At 37.6% G+C, this 20,334-nt stretch overlaps 1 protein-coding gene across 1 annotated transcript; it reads left to right on the plus strand.

The window, feature by feature from the left end:
• Positions 1–380: 380 nt before the first annotated feature.
• On the plus strand, positions 381–4,572 carry LOC136844833 (uncharacterized). The gene is made up of 2 exons (XM_067114069.1): positions 381–435; positions 4,271–4,572. Exons 1-2 carry the CDS (start codon positions 381–383, stop codon positions 4,570–4,572), a joined length of 357 nt encoding a protein of 118 aa, XP_066970170.1.
• The last annotated feature ends 15,762 nt before the right edge of the window (positions 4,573–20,334 follow it).

Genomic DNA, 20,334 nt, shown 5'->3' on the forward strand with positions numbered 1-20,334 from the left:
TGCGATTCCTCAGTTCCCATTGAGTGTCTTATTATTCTTGCAAGTAACCGTCTTCCATATATATTGCAGATAGACCTCGACTGTGGAATCCCTCGGCTCTATCTATGTGCAGTCCCCCTTCTACCCCCACTGCAATATTCCCTGTTATGAAGACATCACTGACATAGAATATTTATTCTGTGTAGGATTCATTCATTTAGCAGGCCCTTATTATTCCCTACCCAGTAATTCGCCATTCTTCTGATCTCTGTTTGTTATGTAAATACTCGTGTAATTAGTTAAGAGAACCCTTGAGTTAAATAATTTTCCCTCACATGAAGAAGGCCCTGAGCCACAGATTTTCCCTTGTTTGTCTCCGAATTATCCTAATATTGAGTCAGATGTGCAATAAATATAAGGAGCTCCCTGTGTTCACCCGTTGCCGCCCAGAAACAAGTAAGTATCCCTCGGACATTCATACTTAATATCTATATGTCTTCTATACCTGGCTGATAAGGGTGGTTTAGAAAGAGGAAACCTAGTTTTATCAGAAAGACCTCTCTGTTTCCCACTGGCTCAGACACAGAATTTTGTAACACAGGTCTTTCTGTTAGAACTAGCTTCCCTCCTTCTAAACCACCCTTTTCAGCCATCTATATAAGACATGTAGATATTGCTACGAATGTCCGAGGGATATTACTTGATTCTGGGCGGTAACGGATGAACGCAGGGAGCTCCTTATATTTATTACACATCTGACTCAGTATGGCAAAATACCATTCTTTCACTGACTTGTATTTTAAAGTACTGTCTTTTGATTCAAATAGACTGGATCTTCTTATTTCAGTCACTGGTTATTAAGAGAATGAAACCAGAACTGAAGAACAACTCGCCCGTTATTCAACTAGCTTTCGTGTAATTTCATAGTAGGTACACAAATGGATCGTTAGACATCTTACTTTGTGTGTGGTAGTTTGTTTACATTTCATCTTTTTATGTTTGCATTTGTTTCTTTGTTTATTATTTTCGTAAATTTGCGATTCATTTTTGGTTTATATGCGCTATTCTTTTTATGCTTTGTTAGCTTTTTACCTAGGGTATTAGTAAGAAAATTAATTTTGTTGTAATTTCATTGATTCTCATCCTTGTCAGTTTTTCAGCATGATGATGAGGTTTTAGACCTTGAAAACTCGTGTAACAAAGAGTTACGTCTGTATCAGAGCATAAGATTATCATTCTCGTTTCCAACAGGAAAAGTCACACTGCTGGAATTCAAGAGTTCCAATGATTTGAACATACAAAGGATTCTGCGAAATATCACTAAATGAAAAGGAAATGCAGATAAAACAAGTAATGCCTCGAAATTTCTTTGGCGCAATCGAGTTTTCTCTACAGCGCATGAAACTCAGCCACGGCTCATTAAACTCTCAGCCGCGGCCAGTGAAATTTTCAGCCACGGCCCGGTGGTGGCATGTGTTGTTGGCACCTATAGCGGTGCCAGACGCACGATCATGGCTAACTTTAACCTTCCATAAAATAAGAACTACTGAGGCTAGGGGGCTGCAATTTGGTATGTTTGATGATTGAAGGGTGGATGGTCAACATAGCAATTTACAGCCCCCTAGCCTCAATAGTTTTAAGATTTGAGGGCGGACAGAAAAAGTGCGGATGGACAGACAAATAGCCTTCTCAATAGTTTTTTTTAAAAGAAAACTAAAAATCTTGTGCATCGAAAATCTTAGGACTAGATGCCAGTACAGTGGAAGAACTTAAAACAATATATTAATTTCTATCCTCGAAGAAGTAAAGCGAAATGGCTTTCGATTTTTTCCCTGCATATATTCTCAAAATGCGCTTCTTATTTTCGAGAATGAAATTGCTTAAATGAATGTTTTATCATTCAATTTAAAACAAAGTGCATGCTGCACAGCAATAAAAAAAATATAATTCTACAACGACGACTCTGACCAAAATAAAAGGTCATCTTTTATTCGGATTAACATTAAGACACATATTATTGTATACTAATGATCACTGTACATGTATATGTTTTTTTCACTTGCATGTCAGAATTCTGGTGAAAAGCGTATTCAAAACATGTGAAGCAATTGAGGAATTGACATGTCATTGTAGTTAAAATAAACTATATATATATATATATATATATATATATATATATATATATATATATATATATATATATATATATATATATATATATATATATATATATATATATAGAGCCTCGATGGCTCAGTTGTTACAGCAGCAGCTTCGGACTTCGCAGAGGTCTGTGGCGCTGGTTCAATCCCGCAAGCCGGCTGATCAGAGAGGCAGACACTTTGCTATCCGTGTAGACATCCCGGGATTATATATGTAATCAACGGATAGGTTTGCTTAAAAGCAAATGGATGTTACAGACTGAATACACACACAAAACAAAGCCACTACAACACCTTCTAAAAACATAACAAACATATCACACGTCTCGAACCTTTCGCCATACCCAGCAATAACTTCGCTGCTGGGAAGAAAGGGCGTTGGGTCTGGTATGATACATGAAACATAATGTCGGGGTCTAAGCGATGTCAGGCAGGGCAGCCGATCGAGACCACAGGTCTACCCCAAAGCCAAATCAAAAAGTCCTTCAAAAGAAGGCATCGACTAGCAACCCCATACAAAAATGGGAATAAAAGCACGTTAAAAGAAAAAGAAGATATATATATATATATATATATATATATATATATATATATATATATATATATATATATATATATATATATATATATATATATATATATATATATATATATATATAACACTTGTTATGAAACTCGTCTGGCAAATAAATACCACCTATAGAAGACCGACTGTCTCCTTGTCACCCTGTCCTGAGATATGCTGTACACCACTGCTTTGGTAACAACTTCTGTTTATATATATATATATATATATATATATATATATATATATATATATATATATATATATATATATATATATATATATATATATATATGTATATATATTTATATATATATATGTATATATATATATATATATATATATATATATATATATATATATATATATATATATATATATATATATATATATATACATATATATATATATATATATATATATATATATATATATATATATATATATATATATATATATATATATATATATATATATATATATATATATATATATACATATATATATATATATATATATATATATATATATATATATATATATATATATATATATATATATATATATATATATATATATATATATATATATATATATATATATATATATATATATATATATATATATATATATATATATATATATATATATATATATATATATATATATATATATATATATATATATATATATATATACATGTATATATATATATATATATATATATATATAAATATATATATATATATATATATATATATATATATATATATATATATATATATATATATATATATATATATATATATATATATATATATATATATATATATATATATATATATATATATTCGTGAAGCTACAAATGTTGTTTAATATCAAATTCACGCTACTTCAGGAATATTCCCGATGGGGAATGATCACCGAAGGGGAATTTATGAGTGAGAAATGGAAGATAGTTCGGTGGGTAGACCATCGACTGGAGTTGTTGGAAGGAAACTGTGTTGTGGGATCGACACCCGGCAGTACTGATCCATTTATCACTTATAAATATCCCTTCGGTGATCATTTCCCATCGGGAATTTTCCCTAGATAGCGTGAATTTGATATTAAACAACATTTGTAGCTTTGTGAATGTATATAAATCACGGTGTGATAAAAAAATTTCATATATATATATATATATATATATATATATATATATATATATATATATATATATATATATATATATATATATATATATATATATATATTTATATATATATATATATATATATATATATATATATATATATATATATATATATATATATATATATATATATATATAGTTTCCTATATACTGTGAAAGCATATCTGTTCTGTTCTCTTATGATCAGATGATCAGTACATCTAGGAAGGGCAATTTTCCCATTCTGTTTTGAATCCACTACAAGTTGAGATTTGAACAACTAGGGGTTGTTCTTGAAAAAAAAAGTAAACGCAACAAGGTTGAAGGAGTATCTACTGGCTAAGATTCCAGAAATACAGTCATACACCTAGAGACGTGATGTTCTACTAGCATTTGACGAGGACATTGGGCCAGCACTAAGGAAAGCTTATGACTGGGACAGTGACAGTGATCCTATGCTTCTGGCACATGCTGCACAGATTGTTCTTCACCACATGTTTGATGATGGGAGACTGTATGATGACCCATTCAAAACGAGATGTCAGGAGAAGTCTGTGCTAAACATATTGTGGGCTTTTGTCAACATGGTCCTTGAAGGACCCAGCATCAAGGATCAAAGCTACACATCAACATCACCAGGAATACTGTCCATTGCACAGCTTTTGAATTTCAATGCAGTTAAGCACAAATGAAAACTGCAAGCAAGTACAGTTTCACAAATCCCAAGAAACCTCTTCCAAAACCTCATCTGGAAATTTCCAAGAACGGTCATCCATCAGGCATAGCATCGCACAAGAAACTCCTCTTCCCATTTACATTGGCATTTTGCTATATGTGCAAACTTGCAAGAAAGATCTGGTGGAGCGACTCTTCAACCTAGGCCTCAGTATCTCCTGGGCGTGTCCTGCAACTGTCAGCAGAAATGTGCCATAGTGTATGCCAACACTTCCACGTGGAGCAGGTTGTTTGTCCTCCAGGTGCCAAACTTCTACACAGAAGTACTACCAGTTGCATCTGATGTCAAAGAAGCCTCTGTACCATTGACCTCATTAACTTCACTGAAGAGAGGGGCATTGAGAAATATACTGACAAGCAGTACAAAGGTCTTGGGACAGTGAGACGTACTCTTGAAGATGAAGCAGGGAAGACATGGTAAGATACATCATGGGCAGCATATCATGCAAGCATCAACAGCCAAGGACTCACATCATCACCTCAACTGGTCTACTACCTCTGTTCCAAGAGAGTGCTCAAACTATGGCAATGAAAAAGCACTCCATGGATGTGGAACATCTCAATCCTGGTCAGATTCCAGTTCTGACATTTGACCAGCCACTGTATGCTCTGGCAAAACAAATACAATGGAAGTGGCCACAGAAGTATGGAGAAGATCAGTTTGTTGTGATGTTCGGTGGGCTGCATATTGAAATGGCAGCTTTGAAAACAGCAGGTGACTGACTGCAAGGAAGTGTTTGGACACAAGCTCTAGAACAAGCAGATGTAGCATCAACAGGAACAGCAGACCCCTTCCTTCAATCGGCACATGTTATGCACACAAGAAGAGCACACCAGTTCACAGCTGCTGCCTTGTACATTCTGCAACACCATGCCTTTGAAAGCTATTGTCTTGCCTATTCAGAGGAAGGTACAGTTCCTTTGAATCTTGAAGACTGGTGTGAGAAGAGAGGTAAAAGTTCTCCACAGTTCCAATGCTGGGCAACAACACTGGCACTTGAACTCTGCATTCCACCTATGTGCAGTCCCTGAGAGAGGCAAACTTCAAAATGTATCTCAATGCTCTAACAGAACTTGTTACGTGGTTCTGTGCCTTAGACCATGCAAACTATGCATGTTGGATACCTGTGCACCTGAGAGAAATGGCTCCACAGAAACACCCAGAGGTCTACAAAGAATTCAGTGCTGACCACTTTACAGCACAGAAGACTAAGTGAGCTTTCTCTGCAATTGCCATTGATCAAGCACATGAGCCAATCAATACTCACATCAAAGGTGATGGAGGAGCCATTGGCCTCACAGAGAATCCAAGTGCCATGCAGCGTTATATTATATTTGGACATGAAGCTGCCAGACTGATTGATGAATTTGAAAGTAAGGTTCAGCACCCCCCCAAAAAAAAAAAGCAGGATGCAAAGCATCATGAGCAAACTCCAAATGTACAAAGTCTTTTATGAAAAACATATGCTCACTCATGAGGGTCATTGAGGAATTGGGAAACCCCTTTGAAGAGGACAGCCAATTCTTACTTGTCCTTGACACCAAAGAAATTCCAGATGCATTAGTAGTGGAGACCATTTGCGCTTTCAAACAAAATGGTCAGGAGCAGTTTGATGCATTCACCAGGGGGTGTCTCAAGACAGAACCAAGTCAATTAATGAAACCATTCACCACAACAAGATACCTTTGTTTGAGGTCAAGAGCCTGCCAAACACAAGATGGCAATTTGGAAGAATTTTTTAGACATGAGACTCAGGCATGTCCCCCTGCCCTATCAGAGTCAGGTAAACTCCACCTGGGGGTGAAGAGTGACTTGCCAGTGAGACTTCTCCCCTTTCTGCACTCAACTGACGCCTGCATCTACATCCTGAAAGAATTTTGAACTGTTACCTATCATCAGCCTCTCCAGTTTTCCTGTTTTGTAGATGTGAGAAAAGCATTTGATAGAGTAAACAACCTGGGGTTCTTCCTTAAACTGCACAAAAGAGGCACATCTCTATATTTAATTCTGTGTCAAATAGGGTAATGTATTATTCTACAACTTTGGCTCCCTCAACAGGCTCTAGCAAGGGGGCTTTCTCTCTCCATACCTGTTTAATACTTACACAGATGCCCTGAATGTCAAACTTAACTTACTCCAAATCGGATGAACTATCAAAAAAAAAAAAAAAAAATAAATAGATAAAATAAAATAAAATAAAATAAACAGCCTCTGTTAATCTGACGATATGGTTCTAATTTCTCCATCAGTGCAAGGTCCCCAGTGACTAATCGATACTTGCCACAGATATGGATAGGAATTTGATATCCTGTGCAACGAAACCAAGACCCAATGCATGTTGCTGCTCCTGAGATCGCTTAAGCATATTGCAGAACTACAAATTTTCCTCCGAAGTCATCGTCTGGAATTTGGCATGGGTTTCGGCTTTTGGGCCATCTCATCATGGACGACCTAAAAGATACGGCAGACATAGAACAGAGGCGTCATAAACTATGTGCAATAGGTAACATGACTGCAAGGAGGTTTGCCTTTTGTCATCGAGACATGAAACTGCTGCTCTTCGCTCGTACTGCCACAGCATGTATGTGTGCTCCCATTAGACGAACTTTACCCAAAAGGCCATGAGACATATCACTGTTGTTCACAATATTATGAAACGCCTCACCAACACACCTCCCCACCACTCCTCCATAAAAAAACAGCTTGGATAATTTAAAAGTCATTGTTAGGCGAACAATGTCCAATCTGATCACCCGACTGAAAAACAACAGCAATTTGCTTATACTGTACAAAGCATCCTAAGCAGTGGGGCAAGAAGACGATCTAAAATGTGGGAAAGATGGGATAATGGGTCGTCTGTTCCATAAATGATGTTATCTTCTTTCACATAGGGGTAGCCTGAGTTGCTGTGTGTGTACTTAACCTCTATTTTTGCAATTATTGAGTGTCGTCTGCAGAATCTGTTATTATTATTATTATTATTATTATTATTATTATTATTATTATTATTATTGAGTTTGCTTTTATAACTTTTCGTATTTAGACCTGATTTCTGTAACCAGCTAAGGTCCCTAGCTGGAAATAAATTGCATGCAATCTGTTTTCTTATTTGTTATATTTTTTAAAACATTTTTTAGTATCGTTATCAACACTATTACTGTCATTGCCATTATTATGAATACTACCTTTTCTGCTTCTTCTGCAACTGTGTGCATATTACCGGTTATCATTTTTATCATGTTATCTCGTGTATCTAGATTGTGTGTATTGCATTGTCTCTACGTTGTATATTCCATGTATATGGCTGTGAGTTGAAATAAAGGATGTTATTATTATTATTATTATTATTATTATTATTATTATTATTATTATTATTATTATTATTATTATTATTATTGGCATGACATCATCCAAAACTGTATTGTAACACACCACCAGTTAATTTGCTACATTTAACAAATATGTGGGAATTTTGAGGGTTTTGTTTTCAGTTTATTTTTGATAACGAACTTCAGAATTATCTTAAAGTTTTTTGTTAATATGAACTTTGTAAATCAGTTCTGTATTCACATTAGTTGTTTAACTTGTCTCTTTTCCTCAATAAAACCTGAATGCAGAACGGAACGAACAGCTTCTTGGTTAAACTTTTGAGTCGCGTTGTGGTGTGTGCTTAAGAGAGGGTGATTACCCTTATTCTGTGAACCTCATAACTTTGGTTCGTTTGAATGTCACTGAATTGTAATTCTCTTTCAGCAATTCATTTTCATTTTTCTTTATATAATTACCCATTTATGTTTAAGCTTTAGTTGATAAATGAATTCAAAGTTTAAATTCAGCAAGTGCATTTCAATATCCCTCCATTTTATTTAATTTTTCCTGCGTTCCAAGTTTAGTGAATAGTGAATATAATTTGTTAAGATAATCTTTGTATTGTGTTCATACTTTGAAGTTACCCAAGTGACTTGTAGAAACGAGGTAACATTATCGAGTCCTGTAAGGCCTGAAAATCAACCCGTGAGTACTCGTAAGATTTTGAGAGAGAGAGAGAGAGAGAGAGAGAGAGAGAGAGAGAGAGAGAGAGAGAGAGGAGAGGAGGTGGGGGTGGGGGGAGCGTGCAACTCTCGTCGTATCTCACATTAACCTATGATCTGAGTTCATGTGTATAAGGACTGCTCAGTAAGAGGAGGTACTTAATTGTATACTATTTATGAAGAGTATTAGTGTGTCGTCCTTGTTAATCATTAATTAGGCTGAGAGATCTCTCCCCGTAATTTAGAAACCGCTAAGGGAGCGTGGTGTTGTTGTTATGTAAGGCTTTTAGCAGTGTTTGACCAAGTAACAATGTTAAGCATACAGTCCACTTGTCCGTATGATCACTTTTTCACCACATCGTGTACAGTGTAACAGCTCCTATGAGAAAAAATTTATAAAGTTGGATAGAGGTTTAAGTACCAGATTTATATTCACATCCTTTTATATATATATATATATATATATATATATATATATATATATATATATATATATATATATATATATATATATATATATATATATATATATATATATATATATATATATATATATATATATATATATATATATATATATATATATATATATATATATATATATATATATATATATATATATATTGTCATAAACTGAGAGTCTTGGTTGGGGAAGAATTGAACAATTTTAAAGCTGGTGACTGCAAAGGGGGCAATAGCACCCAGATTATGAACAAAGGAAAAGTTATTGGAAACTTACCTTAGATTTTCCTGGATTTACAATTAAAGGAGGAAGGTCGCCATTTGGAATTAGAATTCTTTTACAAATTTACAGGGGTTTATTTACAGAGACTTTAACAATCAAACAAGGAGACAAACAAAATGACATAGTAGCCAATGGGCAGACTCATCAACTGGACACATAGAACAATAATGCAATGATTGGAAACAAGCAAGCTGATTAATAAGGGGGCCCAATGTGCAATACAATTATTCCAGTCACAATAAAAATGGCTTAGTCATGCGCCGATTACACTGAATAGTCTCAGTCAGATGCTGCAACAGACTGAACTCCAGGATGGGGAAAATAATTCATATAAACTGTTGGCGAAGCCACAACAGATTTCAAGGATCGGACTGCATCCAGGAATATTTTGGGCTTGAAAGGCAGTCAAAATTATTAGGCACAGAGCACACGGATTGGTTGGTCTCTCCTGTAAGAGAGGTTCTAGATTAGACGGCGGCATACACTGAGGGAAATTGAATTCCCTTATAAATGTTACCTTTTCACATGTTAAATATTAACCACTACGTAGCCCAGCAGATAATTTTGATGAAATCACATAGGCACAATATGGGAATCGTAACTGTGTGGGCTTTTAACAATGAACACGTGATCGCACTCACACAAAGAGTAAATTTAACACTGGTATTGCTTAGCCTAAATTTGCCCTTAAGTTGCACAGGGAGAGGGATAAATGGATAATTAGCACGTTATCTCTACTGAAATTCAAGGGACATTAATGACGAGATATGGGAGGCAGGCAGGACTCGTAACAAAGGAAGATGGCTTTGTGGAGGAAGGAATTAAAGTTTAAAGAAATGGAATTTTAAGGAGTTTAAGTAAAAGGGGGAAGGGCTGGTTTACTGACTATTTGTGAGGTACAAACCTTGTCGGATAATTGCGGCGCCAACACTCGACAACAGCTATTTCTCGGCGATAGTTTTAACCAGATAGCGAAGGAAATGGCGGAGCGTCCATCGAGAATGAAGGTGAGACTAGTTATGCTTTTCAAAACCAAAGGTGTCTTGTAGGGGCTTCATCGTTAGTCCGACATCCCTGCAAATATGCCAAGAGAACCAGCAAAAAGGGCAGAGGAAAATCATCCTTAAATATTAATTACTTAGAGGTTAAGGTCCTACCTCGCGGCTACTCCCACTATACCTATTAACCTTCCCCATACCTAAATGCTCCCCTATCACGTGATGGGGGTGAAAAGGGGGTTGAGAGCGGGAGCCTATTGTTTCCCAGGATCAGGCAATGGGGGGGGGTGTTTCCTACACTGCTATACACTGGTACTAACAGCTCTGATCTAGTTCAAACTATGCTTGCTTCCGTCTGTCGCCCGCCAAGTTTCCCGGCCCGACAGTCAAGTGAATTGCGAAGCGCATTTCAAAATTAATGATACACGGGCATCTACATGAGGGAGGAATATATCCTTGACAATATATATATATATATATATATATATATATATATATATATATATATATATATATATATATATATATATATATATATATGTGTGTGTGTGTGTGGACTTAGCTTTAATTAAGTATGTATTTATAGTATACAGAAAATCTACACGACATTGAAATTTTGTTTTATAACATCCACCGAATCATTTACAGATTGTTCCCAAAGATAACGGACGTCAACTCCTCGATAAGTCCTTTGACGTGAGCATCACATTATTTTCTAGTGTCCAATAAAGTAATGTGGACATTATTAGTGTCCAGTGCTTAAAAACAATTCCTCAATCCAAGGGGTGTATGTCCTATTGAAATGCCGAGAGTAACCATGGAAAATGAAACTGAATTCGGAATAACATTTAAAATGGAGGTAAAGTGGATACTTAGGCTGTAGTGATAATATAATGTTTTCTATTAGGCACCGGCCTGACATTTACAGGCTACTCAAATTAGGGCAGAAAGATGTAACAACTTGTATCAGAAGAACATGATAGTTTGAATCGTTTACTTGAACACAGCAAAGAAAACAAAACATACTTTTTTAAATTATTGTACTCTCATATTGGAAATTAAGTGCATCCGTTAAAGACGATTTTTCGCTCGTCGGACCATTGCAAATTTTGCAGTAGATTCACATTTATCGGAATTTATTACACCTTCAACTGTTCTCCAGGCTACTCCCATATTTTATGCCCAACAAGAGCAACGAAACTATATAACTGGTGCTGACAGCATTAAATCAACAGTATGTAAAAAAAATTACCAAACAGAATTATTTCTTTCGTAGTAATCAATTCCAATTGATGTAACACCCTTGGTTAGCATTATTATTGTTTTCGGGGTTGCATAAATATACAACGTGACATTTGCAGGTAGCTGAAATACCCTCTTCTAAAGTTATCAGTTATAAGCAAGCAGATAATTTACATTTCTAAACAAAAATGCAAAATCTATATAATGGCATAAGCTTAATTTATTTTCCTTTCTAGACCATGTCGAAAATTCTTCCAAATTTAAACGTGATGCATAATATCATGAAACACACAGAGGAAAGTTTTACCAATTTTCCCTCTAGCCTTTAGAAGACTCTAACTTGATACTTTAGTATAGTCAAAATATGCGTTGAAAGGCAGTTTTGACAAGAGGAATAATTGCATCATTATTCATCTTGTACCTCTGTGGTACAAGCTGTCACACCCCTGAACCGTGAGAGGAAGGAAAGCGAAAGTAAAGGGGATTTCAATCTTCACACTATTTTGTTAAAGCGAAATGTATTGGGTAGGGCTGGGGAATCTGCGCCTTCTGGGACATCAAATGCTGCCTTCAGCAGTTTTCATCCTAATTTTTATAAACACCTTAAATACCAATCAGTTGCGATAATATATAGCAAAATCCAACTACAGAACTCATAAAATAGGTACAAACTAATGCTAAAGTCGTGAAGTGTATAAAATAAATGAATGAAATAATCCCTTACCTTTATAAATCATTACTGTATAAAAAAAAAGAGAAACGTAAGATAAGAAAAATAAATCCAGCTTAATGAAATTGTTTCATTTGTGCCAATTACTCGTTTGCTCATTTATTCCACAATCTTGCATTCCAAAATGTTTCGAATCTCCACTTATCAACATGTTTATTATATACGTGACTGAATCATACCGAAAATACATTTCTTTCAATACAGACTATGGACAACAAACGTTCATAACAGTGATGCCTTGTGAACGATAATTAACATACAAAAACAATAACTTGCTGATGTGTTTGTATACAAATCCATTTGTAAGATAATGCGATAATTCAGGAACTTTAACACTGTTCCAGTAATGTATGACACAAAGAATCGTTGTTTAAAATTGTAAGAAACTATAGAAAATGAGGCAGCTCCATCTCTCTTAGCTGATTTTGGAAGCGTGTATCTTGGAGCTTTATGTTCTCATCCGTCAGGGGGCATAGTCAAACAATTGTTCATTTTGTGATTAGAGCATGAAATTTGCCACATATGTAGAGTTACATATTGTGAACATTTTCAGATATTGGGGCAACTGAGATTATGCCTGTGTCAGCCGTGGCAGCCATTTTCCAAAATGGCCGCCATATACCATTAGCGAGATTCAGGGAATTGGGTTGCATGTGTGTATAAAGGCCCCTTTCCTCTGGGTAAGTGTTCATCAGAAATGTATGATTCAGAGTATTTTATATGTATTTGCAAATCATAAAAAAGAAAAGTTTTTTCTGGAAAATTTATTTTAATAAAGAAATGGAAGTTTTACTTTATCGAAATTGACGTTTTTTAAGTCATACAATGATCATATGAAGAAATGAAATTATTTTACAATTGACTCACAAAAGCTCCTCAATCTTGCCCACATTCTTCAACAGAAGCAGAGGGCAGAGCAGTGCAAATCTGCTGCTTTGCACTTGCATCAGTTCCTGCAGCCCTTCTTACAGCCGCATGACACCAGCTCCTCATGTTTCTGCAGCTTCAGGGAGTGTGGTCCAAAGTGGCTCACAGGAGCCATCTTCTTCATCCCTGATCCAACCCCAGCTTGTTGGTGGAGGTAGCTGTGGCTGTGCAGCCAACATCTAACCCCAAACTTGACCACCCTGGAAGGCTGTCCTTCTGACATGTTGTTCCAGGGCAGCATAGGTGGGTGGAATAAGCTGCACTGAAGTCCTACCTGCAAACATCTCCTTTCTTGCTTTGTTCACTTCGCTGTGTGTGCTGGTGTGATCATAGAGGAGGACCATATATCCCTTGATGACTTGCATTACCTCCTCTGGAATTTCAGAACTTCAGTTGATGCATCAGCCAGAGTCAGCAGTGCACTGGTGAGCTCTGGGGTAGTGTTCCAGGTTGCCCAGGCACTTCTCTTACCATGTCCTACAAAAGAGGACCCAGTGTAACACCCAGTGAGGGCATGAAACATTGGAAGTACACCTGCCTTGCTCAGACCCAGAGATGAAGGTATCTCATGAGTGGCCAAGAAATGGGTGCTTTTGCCTGACCCGAGGGCTATCTAAAGTTTGTCTTCATTTAACAGTGACAGATCTACCACATCTGTATCTAGAGTTCCAGAATCCGATGGTGGCCATGCTGAGAAGCATGGCATGCATGTAGCATCAAGCGAGTTTCCGCCTCTTCATGTGTACATGGAGCAAGTGATCCTGTACTCTCTTGGGCTGGAGCAGAGGGTATCTGCTGTCCATCTGTCACCACTAGCACCTTGCCACTACTATCAAAGGAGTCAATGACTGCCTCAGAGAGGGAATGGAAGAGCTCCACTTTGTTGCTGTCTACATGCAAGAAACTCTGCCAATTTCTTGGAATGATTGCTGACTTGACAACGTGCCTTCTCACACCTTTACCATGTTTCACTCTGGCTGTGGATTTCAGTGAGTCAGGACTGTAGCTGCCCCACACAAGGTCAAGACATGAGCAATGTTGAAGCTGTCTTTGGGTGTAAGGGATGAAAACTTGGTTTGCATATTCCTCAAATATCTTGGCTGTACCAGTTTCAGCATCTGCACAACATAGGGCCATCAAGAACTTTGGCAGTGACATTAGGTGCATCTGACTGTGTCTCTGAATGGTTTTCCAGACATCTCAGCAAGATGGAGTTTATCCAACTCTGATAGGGCAGGGGGACATGCCTGATTCCCATGTCTAAAAAATTCTTCCAAATTGCCATCTTGTGTTTGGCAGGATATATAGATTCTTGAAAATAGTTCCACATCACTTTTGAGAGAGTTCATCTGCTTCTTGGTTTTGGTTTGCTGTTGGCTCTTGATGTCAAACAAAGGTAACTTGTTGCGGTGAATGGTGTCATTAACTGATATGGTTTTGTTTATGAGACACTCCCTAGTGAATGCACTGAACGACTCCTTACCAATTTGTTTGACAGTACGAATGGTCTCCACTATTGATGCATCTTTGGTGTCAAGGACAAGTAAGTCTTGGCTGATCTCTTCAAAGGAGTTTCCCAGTTCCTCAATGACCTTTATGAGTGAGCGTATGTCTTTCATAAAAGACTTTTGAACATTTGGAGTTTGCTCATGATTCATCTTGTCCTCCTTTTTCTGGTGCTGAACTTCACTTTCATATTCATCCATCAGTCTGGCAGCTTCCGGTCCAGAAATAATCCAATGCTGCAAGGCACTTGGATTCTCTGTGAGGCCAATGGCTTCTCCATCACCTTTGATATGATCATTAATTTGTGCACGTGCTTGATTGATGGCAATTGCAGATAAAGCCCAGTTAGTCTTCTGCACTGTAAAGTAGCCAGCACTGAATTGTTTGTAGACCTCTGGGTGTTTCTGTAGAAGATGAGCCATGTCTCTCAGGTGCACAGGTATCCAACATGCATAGTTTGCATGGTCTAAGGCACAGAACCACATAAGTTCTGTTAGGCATTGAGGTGCATTTTAAAGCTTGCCTCTCACAGGGACTGCACATAGGTGAGAATACGGAGTTCAAGTGCCAATGTTGTTGCCCAGCACTGGAACTGTGGAGAACTTTTACCTCTCTTCTCACACCAGTCCTCAAGATTCAAAGGAACTGTACCTTCCTCTGCATAGGCAAGGCAATAGCTTTCAAAGGCACGGTGTTGCAGAATGTATAAGGCAGCAGCTGTGAACAGGGGTGCTCTTCTAGTGTGCGTAACATGTTCTGATCAAAGGAGGGGTCTGCTGTTCCTGTTGATGCTACATCTGCTTGTACTAGAGATTGTGTCCAACCACTTCCTTGCAGCCAGCCACCTGCTGTTTTCAAAGCTGCCATTTCAATATGCAGCCCACCGAACATCACAACAAAATGATCTTCCCCATATTTCTGTGGCCACTTCCATTGTATTTGTTTTGCCAGAGCATACAGTGGCTGGTTATATGTCAGAACTGGAATCTGACCAAGATTGAGATGATCCATTACATTTCTAACCGCATCCACGGAGTGCCTTATCATTGCCACAGTTTGAGCACTTCCTTGGAACAGAGGTAGTAGAGGAACTGAGGTGATGATGTGGGTCCTTGGCTGTTGATGGCTTTCATGTTAAGCTGCCCATGATATGTATCCTCCAATTTCTCCCCTGCTTCATCTTCAAGAGTACATCTCACTTTCCCCAGCCATTTGTACTGCTTGTCAGTATATTCCTCAATGCCACTGTTCTTCAGTGAGGTTAATGAGGTTGATGGTACAGTTGCTCCTTTGACATCAGATGCAACTGTGTGGAAGTTTGGCAGCTGATCAACATTCTTTCTACTTCCATCAGCCCCTATGATTCCATGAAAGGAATCATTGGCTGTGGTGGCACTGGGTTTATGATCGATGTTATCAACAGCTGTAGTTGTGAACAGCTGGCCACGCACTGTTGGAGAGCAAACAACCTGCTCCATGTGGAAGTGCTGGCACACACTGTTGCCCATTTCTGCTGACAGTTGCAGGACACGCTCAGGAGATACTGAGGACTGGGTTGAAGAGTCACTCCACCAGCTCTTTCTTGCGAGTCTGTACATATAGCAACATGCCAATGTAGATGGGAAGAGGAGTTTCTTGTGCAGTGCAATGCCTGATGGATGACCGTTCTTGGAAATTTGAACATCAGGTTTTGGAAGATGTTTCTTGGGGTTTGGAAACTGTTCTTACTTGCAATTTTCATTTGTACTTAACTGCATTGAACTTCAAAAGCTGCGCAATGGACAGTGTCCCTGGTGATGTTGATGTTTAGCTTTGACCCTCAATGCTGGGTCCTTCGAGCACCATGTTGACAAGAGCCAGCAATAGGTTTGGCACAGACTTCTCTCGGCATCTCGTTTTGAATGGGCCATCAAACAGTCTCCCATCAATTAACACGTGTCGGCGACCAATCTGTGCAGCATGTGCCAGATTCATAGCATCACTGTCACTGTCCCAGTCATAAGCTTTGCCTAGTGCCGCCTCAATGTTCTCATCAAATGCTAGCAGAACATCGTGTCCCTTGGTGTATGACCATATTTCTGGAATCTTAGCCAGCAGACACTCCTTTATCCTTGTTGTGTTTACTTTTTTTGCTAAGAATAACGCCTAGTTGCTTAAGTCTCGACTTGCAGTGGATTTTTCGATGTACATGGCAAGTTCAGCAAAGGCAATTTCAGCTAGTTCACGCTCATGGTCTATGGCTTGCTCTGCATTTCCCTTGACCTTCCAAGCATGATTGTACAAAGATGATAAGCATTTGCTATGGTATGTGGCTTCCAGCGCAACCATGTCACCCATACTTAGCCTGGCTAATAGATCATTGTCTCCAACCAGTGCTGCACCTTCCCTGACATTTTTGTTCATATGTGCCCAGCTTTCCAGAGAAGAAGCAAGTCTCTTTTGAAGACTCTTTTGTTGAAGAGTGTGGTCTCTCACGTTTGCTTGTCACTAGTAAGAGGTAGGCTCGGCTCTCTTTTCTGCCCTTCGGATCCATGTAGTCTTGTATTGGAGCATACACCTTTGGTGCAACTTGGCCTCATGAGCAACCATAACAGCCTCAAGGCCTTGTCCTTCATTAATTCTGTCCAACTGTACATGTCTGGGCAGCTTTCCAAGTTCATAGGGTTTCTTTTGTTTGCTTGCCACACAAGGACCAACATGTTAAAGTGACTTTGCACCACCATTACTGTAGTTTCATCACCATCCATACCACTTGGATGAACACCACTATTAGCAAATGAAGTATGCAGCATTTTAAATTATATAGTATAATAATCTCTCTCTCTCTCTCTCTCTCTCTCTATATATATATATATATATATATATATATATATATATATATATATATATATATATATATATATATATATATATATATATATATATATATATATATATATATATATATATATATATAAATGGGTGTAGGTATATATGTGCCACAGTACCTCTGAAATACATTGAGCAATTTCAACCAAACTTGGTATACATATGATTTACTATCTACTGTAGAAATCAGCACTGTGGGGATAAGACATCACTAGCACCAAAGGGCACCAACGGTGGGGGAAGTGCTTCCCTGAAATAGGGCTGGTTCTGCCCATGAAACGGGGCTGGTTATGCCTATAGACTTAGGAACTTTACGAATTTTATCATACCTAATTTCAGTATACTGTACATATGACTTACTATCTGGAAAAAAATACTGAGTGGGGTCAGACTTCAATGGCACCAAAGGAGGTGGGAGTGGGGAAGGGGGTGACAGAGAGAGAGTGAGAGGGAGAGGAAGTGAGAGAGAGAGAATAGAAAGGGTGTTAGGGGGAGAGAGAGAGAGAGAGAGAGAGAGAGAGAGAGAGAGAGAGAGAGAGAGAGAGAGAGAGAGAGAAGGCGAGGAAGTGAGAGACAGAGTAGAGGGGGTGTTGGTAAAAGAAAGAGAGAAAGAGACAGGAAGGGTTGGAGAGAGAGAGAGAGAGAGAGAGAGAGAGAGAGAGAGAGAGAGACAGGCAGACAGAAAGTAGAAGGGGTGTTAGGGAGGAGAAAGAGGGGAAAGTGAGAGAGGGAGAGAGAGAGAGAGAGAGAGAGAGAGAGAGAGAGAGAGAGAGAGAAAGTTTATCAGTTGTCATACAGAGTTATCCTGGACATCACTGGGTTGGTCAGCTAGTGATAATAAATAAGGTAGCAGGCTGCAACCCGGAACCCCCTACTATAAAGTAACCAGCCCAAGAAAACCCTATGAAGACAAAAAAAAAAGTAATATATAATAAGAATAATGATAATAACAGTGTTAATAGGGTTTTTCAGCTGATATTTTATCCATGTTACATTACACAAAATAATCGTCATTTCTGCCCTTGTTAATCATTCTATAGAAGGTTGAGCGCACTCTGAAGGGAAATGTTTCTCAAAACCAGTGGCATATGGCTGCCATTTTAGGAAAATGGCTGCCGTGGCTGACACAGACATAATTTCAAGTGCCACAATATCTGAAAATGGTCAAGATACAATAGTGTACATGTTTGCCAATTTTCATGCTTTTATCACAAAATGAGCAATTGTCCTAAGATTTTGAGCTATGGTTTAATTCACGTATCACTCAAGGAACGATGTGACACAAGTTGGGAAACTCGCCAAGCTTTAGTTAATGGCTTTTCTACGTTTTGTGCCTGACTCTGTGCCCATGTATCAGTGTTCGCAGTTTATTTTGCTGGCTTGGATTTTATCCCCAAGAATTAATAGGTGGCAACGAACACACTTGTTTCCGTTGGCTAAAAATATGGTAACGCCTTGTGCATGCACTGTTGGCATATTGAGTTATGGGTGCCATCACATTAAAAGGAGTTATGTTTTCCTCCTCTCCAGCTATGGTGTCATCTCTTACAAAAGTTTTTAATGGTTACAGCAGTTTTAATACAATAAGTATTTTCCATAATTTATCAGGATACTAAAAAAACTTAGTATTTCAGAAAACAGTGAAATGATGAATAGGGTTTTGGAATATACAAAATGTTAACTCTACATCATCATTATTGTGCCTGCTTTCCGTTCTTTATGTCTTTCAAGCTATGTCTTTTAATATTAAAACACAGCGATATTCTTTGTTATCGAGGTGGAAGGTAGGTTAATTTATATGGCAATAATGAAAGATAAACGCCAACCCTCTCACTCTCCCTCTCTCGCTTCAGAAGAGCCCACCCACCCACCCGTTCTCTCGCTCTTGTTTCATACAAATATTTGGTTTAAAGGAATATTTTCTTTCCATAAGGGTATAGGAGTTCAATTTACCAAAAAGGATACCTCTTATCTGGCCATACTTTAAGCAACGTGTACGTGGCCGTATTCACTGCCACTCCGTTACTAATTTATCGGTCTTTTCAGAATAAAAAAATTTCTTCATTTTGCTCATCATGTCCAAAAAGATTAAAATGAACTCTGAAACAAGAAAATAGAGTCTTTAATAAAGATCCAGATAAAGTTAACAAAATAAAGATGTGCCTCTTTCAAGAAGGACTAATACAGATCGGCAGCTTGAATTTGAAGAAGTACTTGTTTTAGGCACCCTTAAAGGAAGGACGCGGCTAATAGATATTTTCGACAACTTCAAAGATAAATGTCATAAAGGACTAAATTTTACTAACTTGGTAAGTGTGTGTATGGATGGTGCCCCATCTATGGATGATAAGAATGAGGAATTTATTGCACCTTTTAAAAGAGAACTCACAGATCCGAATGCACTGATTTTTTTTCATTGCATTTTGCATCAGCAGAATTTCTGTGCAAAATCTGTTATTTTAAATGACACTGCAAAGGGTTGGAGGTATTGCCATGAGACATCATCAGTTTCGAAACTTGCTCATAATGGATGACAAGTTAATCAATGTAGATTTGGCCTATCATTCGAAAGTACGCTGGTTGTTCCAAAGACGAGTTTTGGTCAAAATTGTCTTTATGAGAGCAAATAAATGACTTTTTCAAGGTAAACAATTATATGCAAATTTTCACG

The sequence above is a fragment of the Macrobrachium rosenbergii genome, chromosome 13, assembly GCF_040412425.1.
Source record: "Macrobrachium rosenbergii isolate ZJJX-2024 chromosome 13, ASM4041242v1, whole genome shotgun sequence".
In the NCBI taxonomy this organism is placed as follows: Eukaryota; Metazoa; Arthropoda; class Malacostraca; order Decapoda; family Palaemonidae; genus Macrobrachium; species Macrobrachium rosenbergii.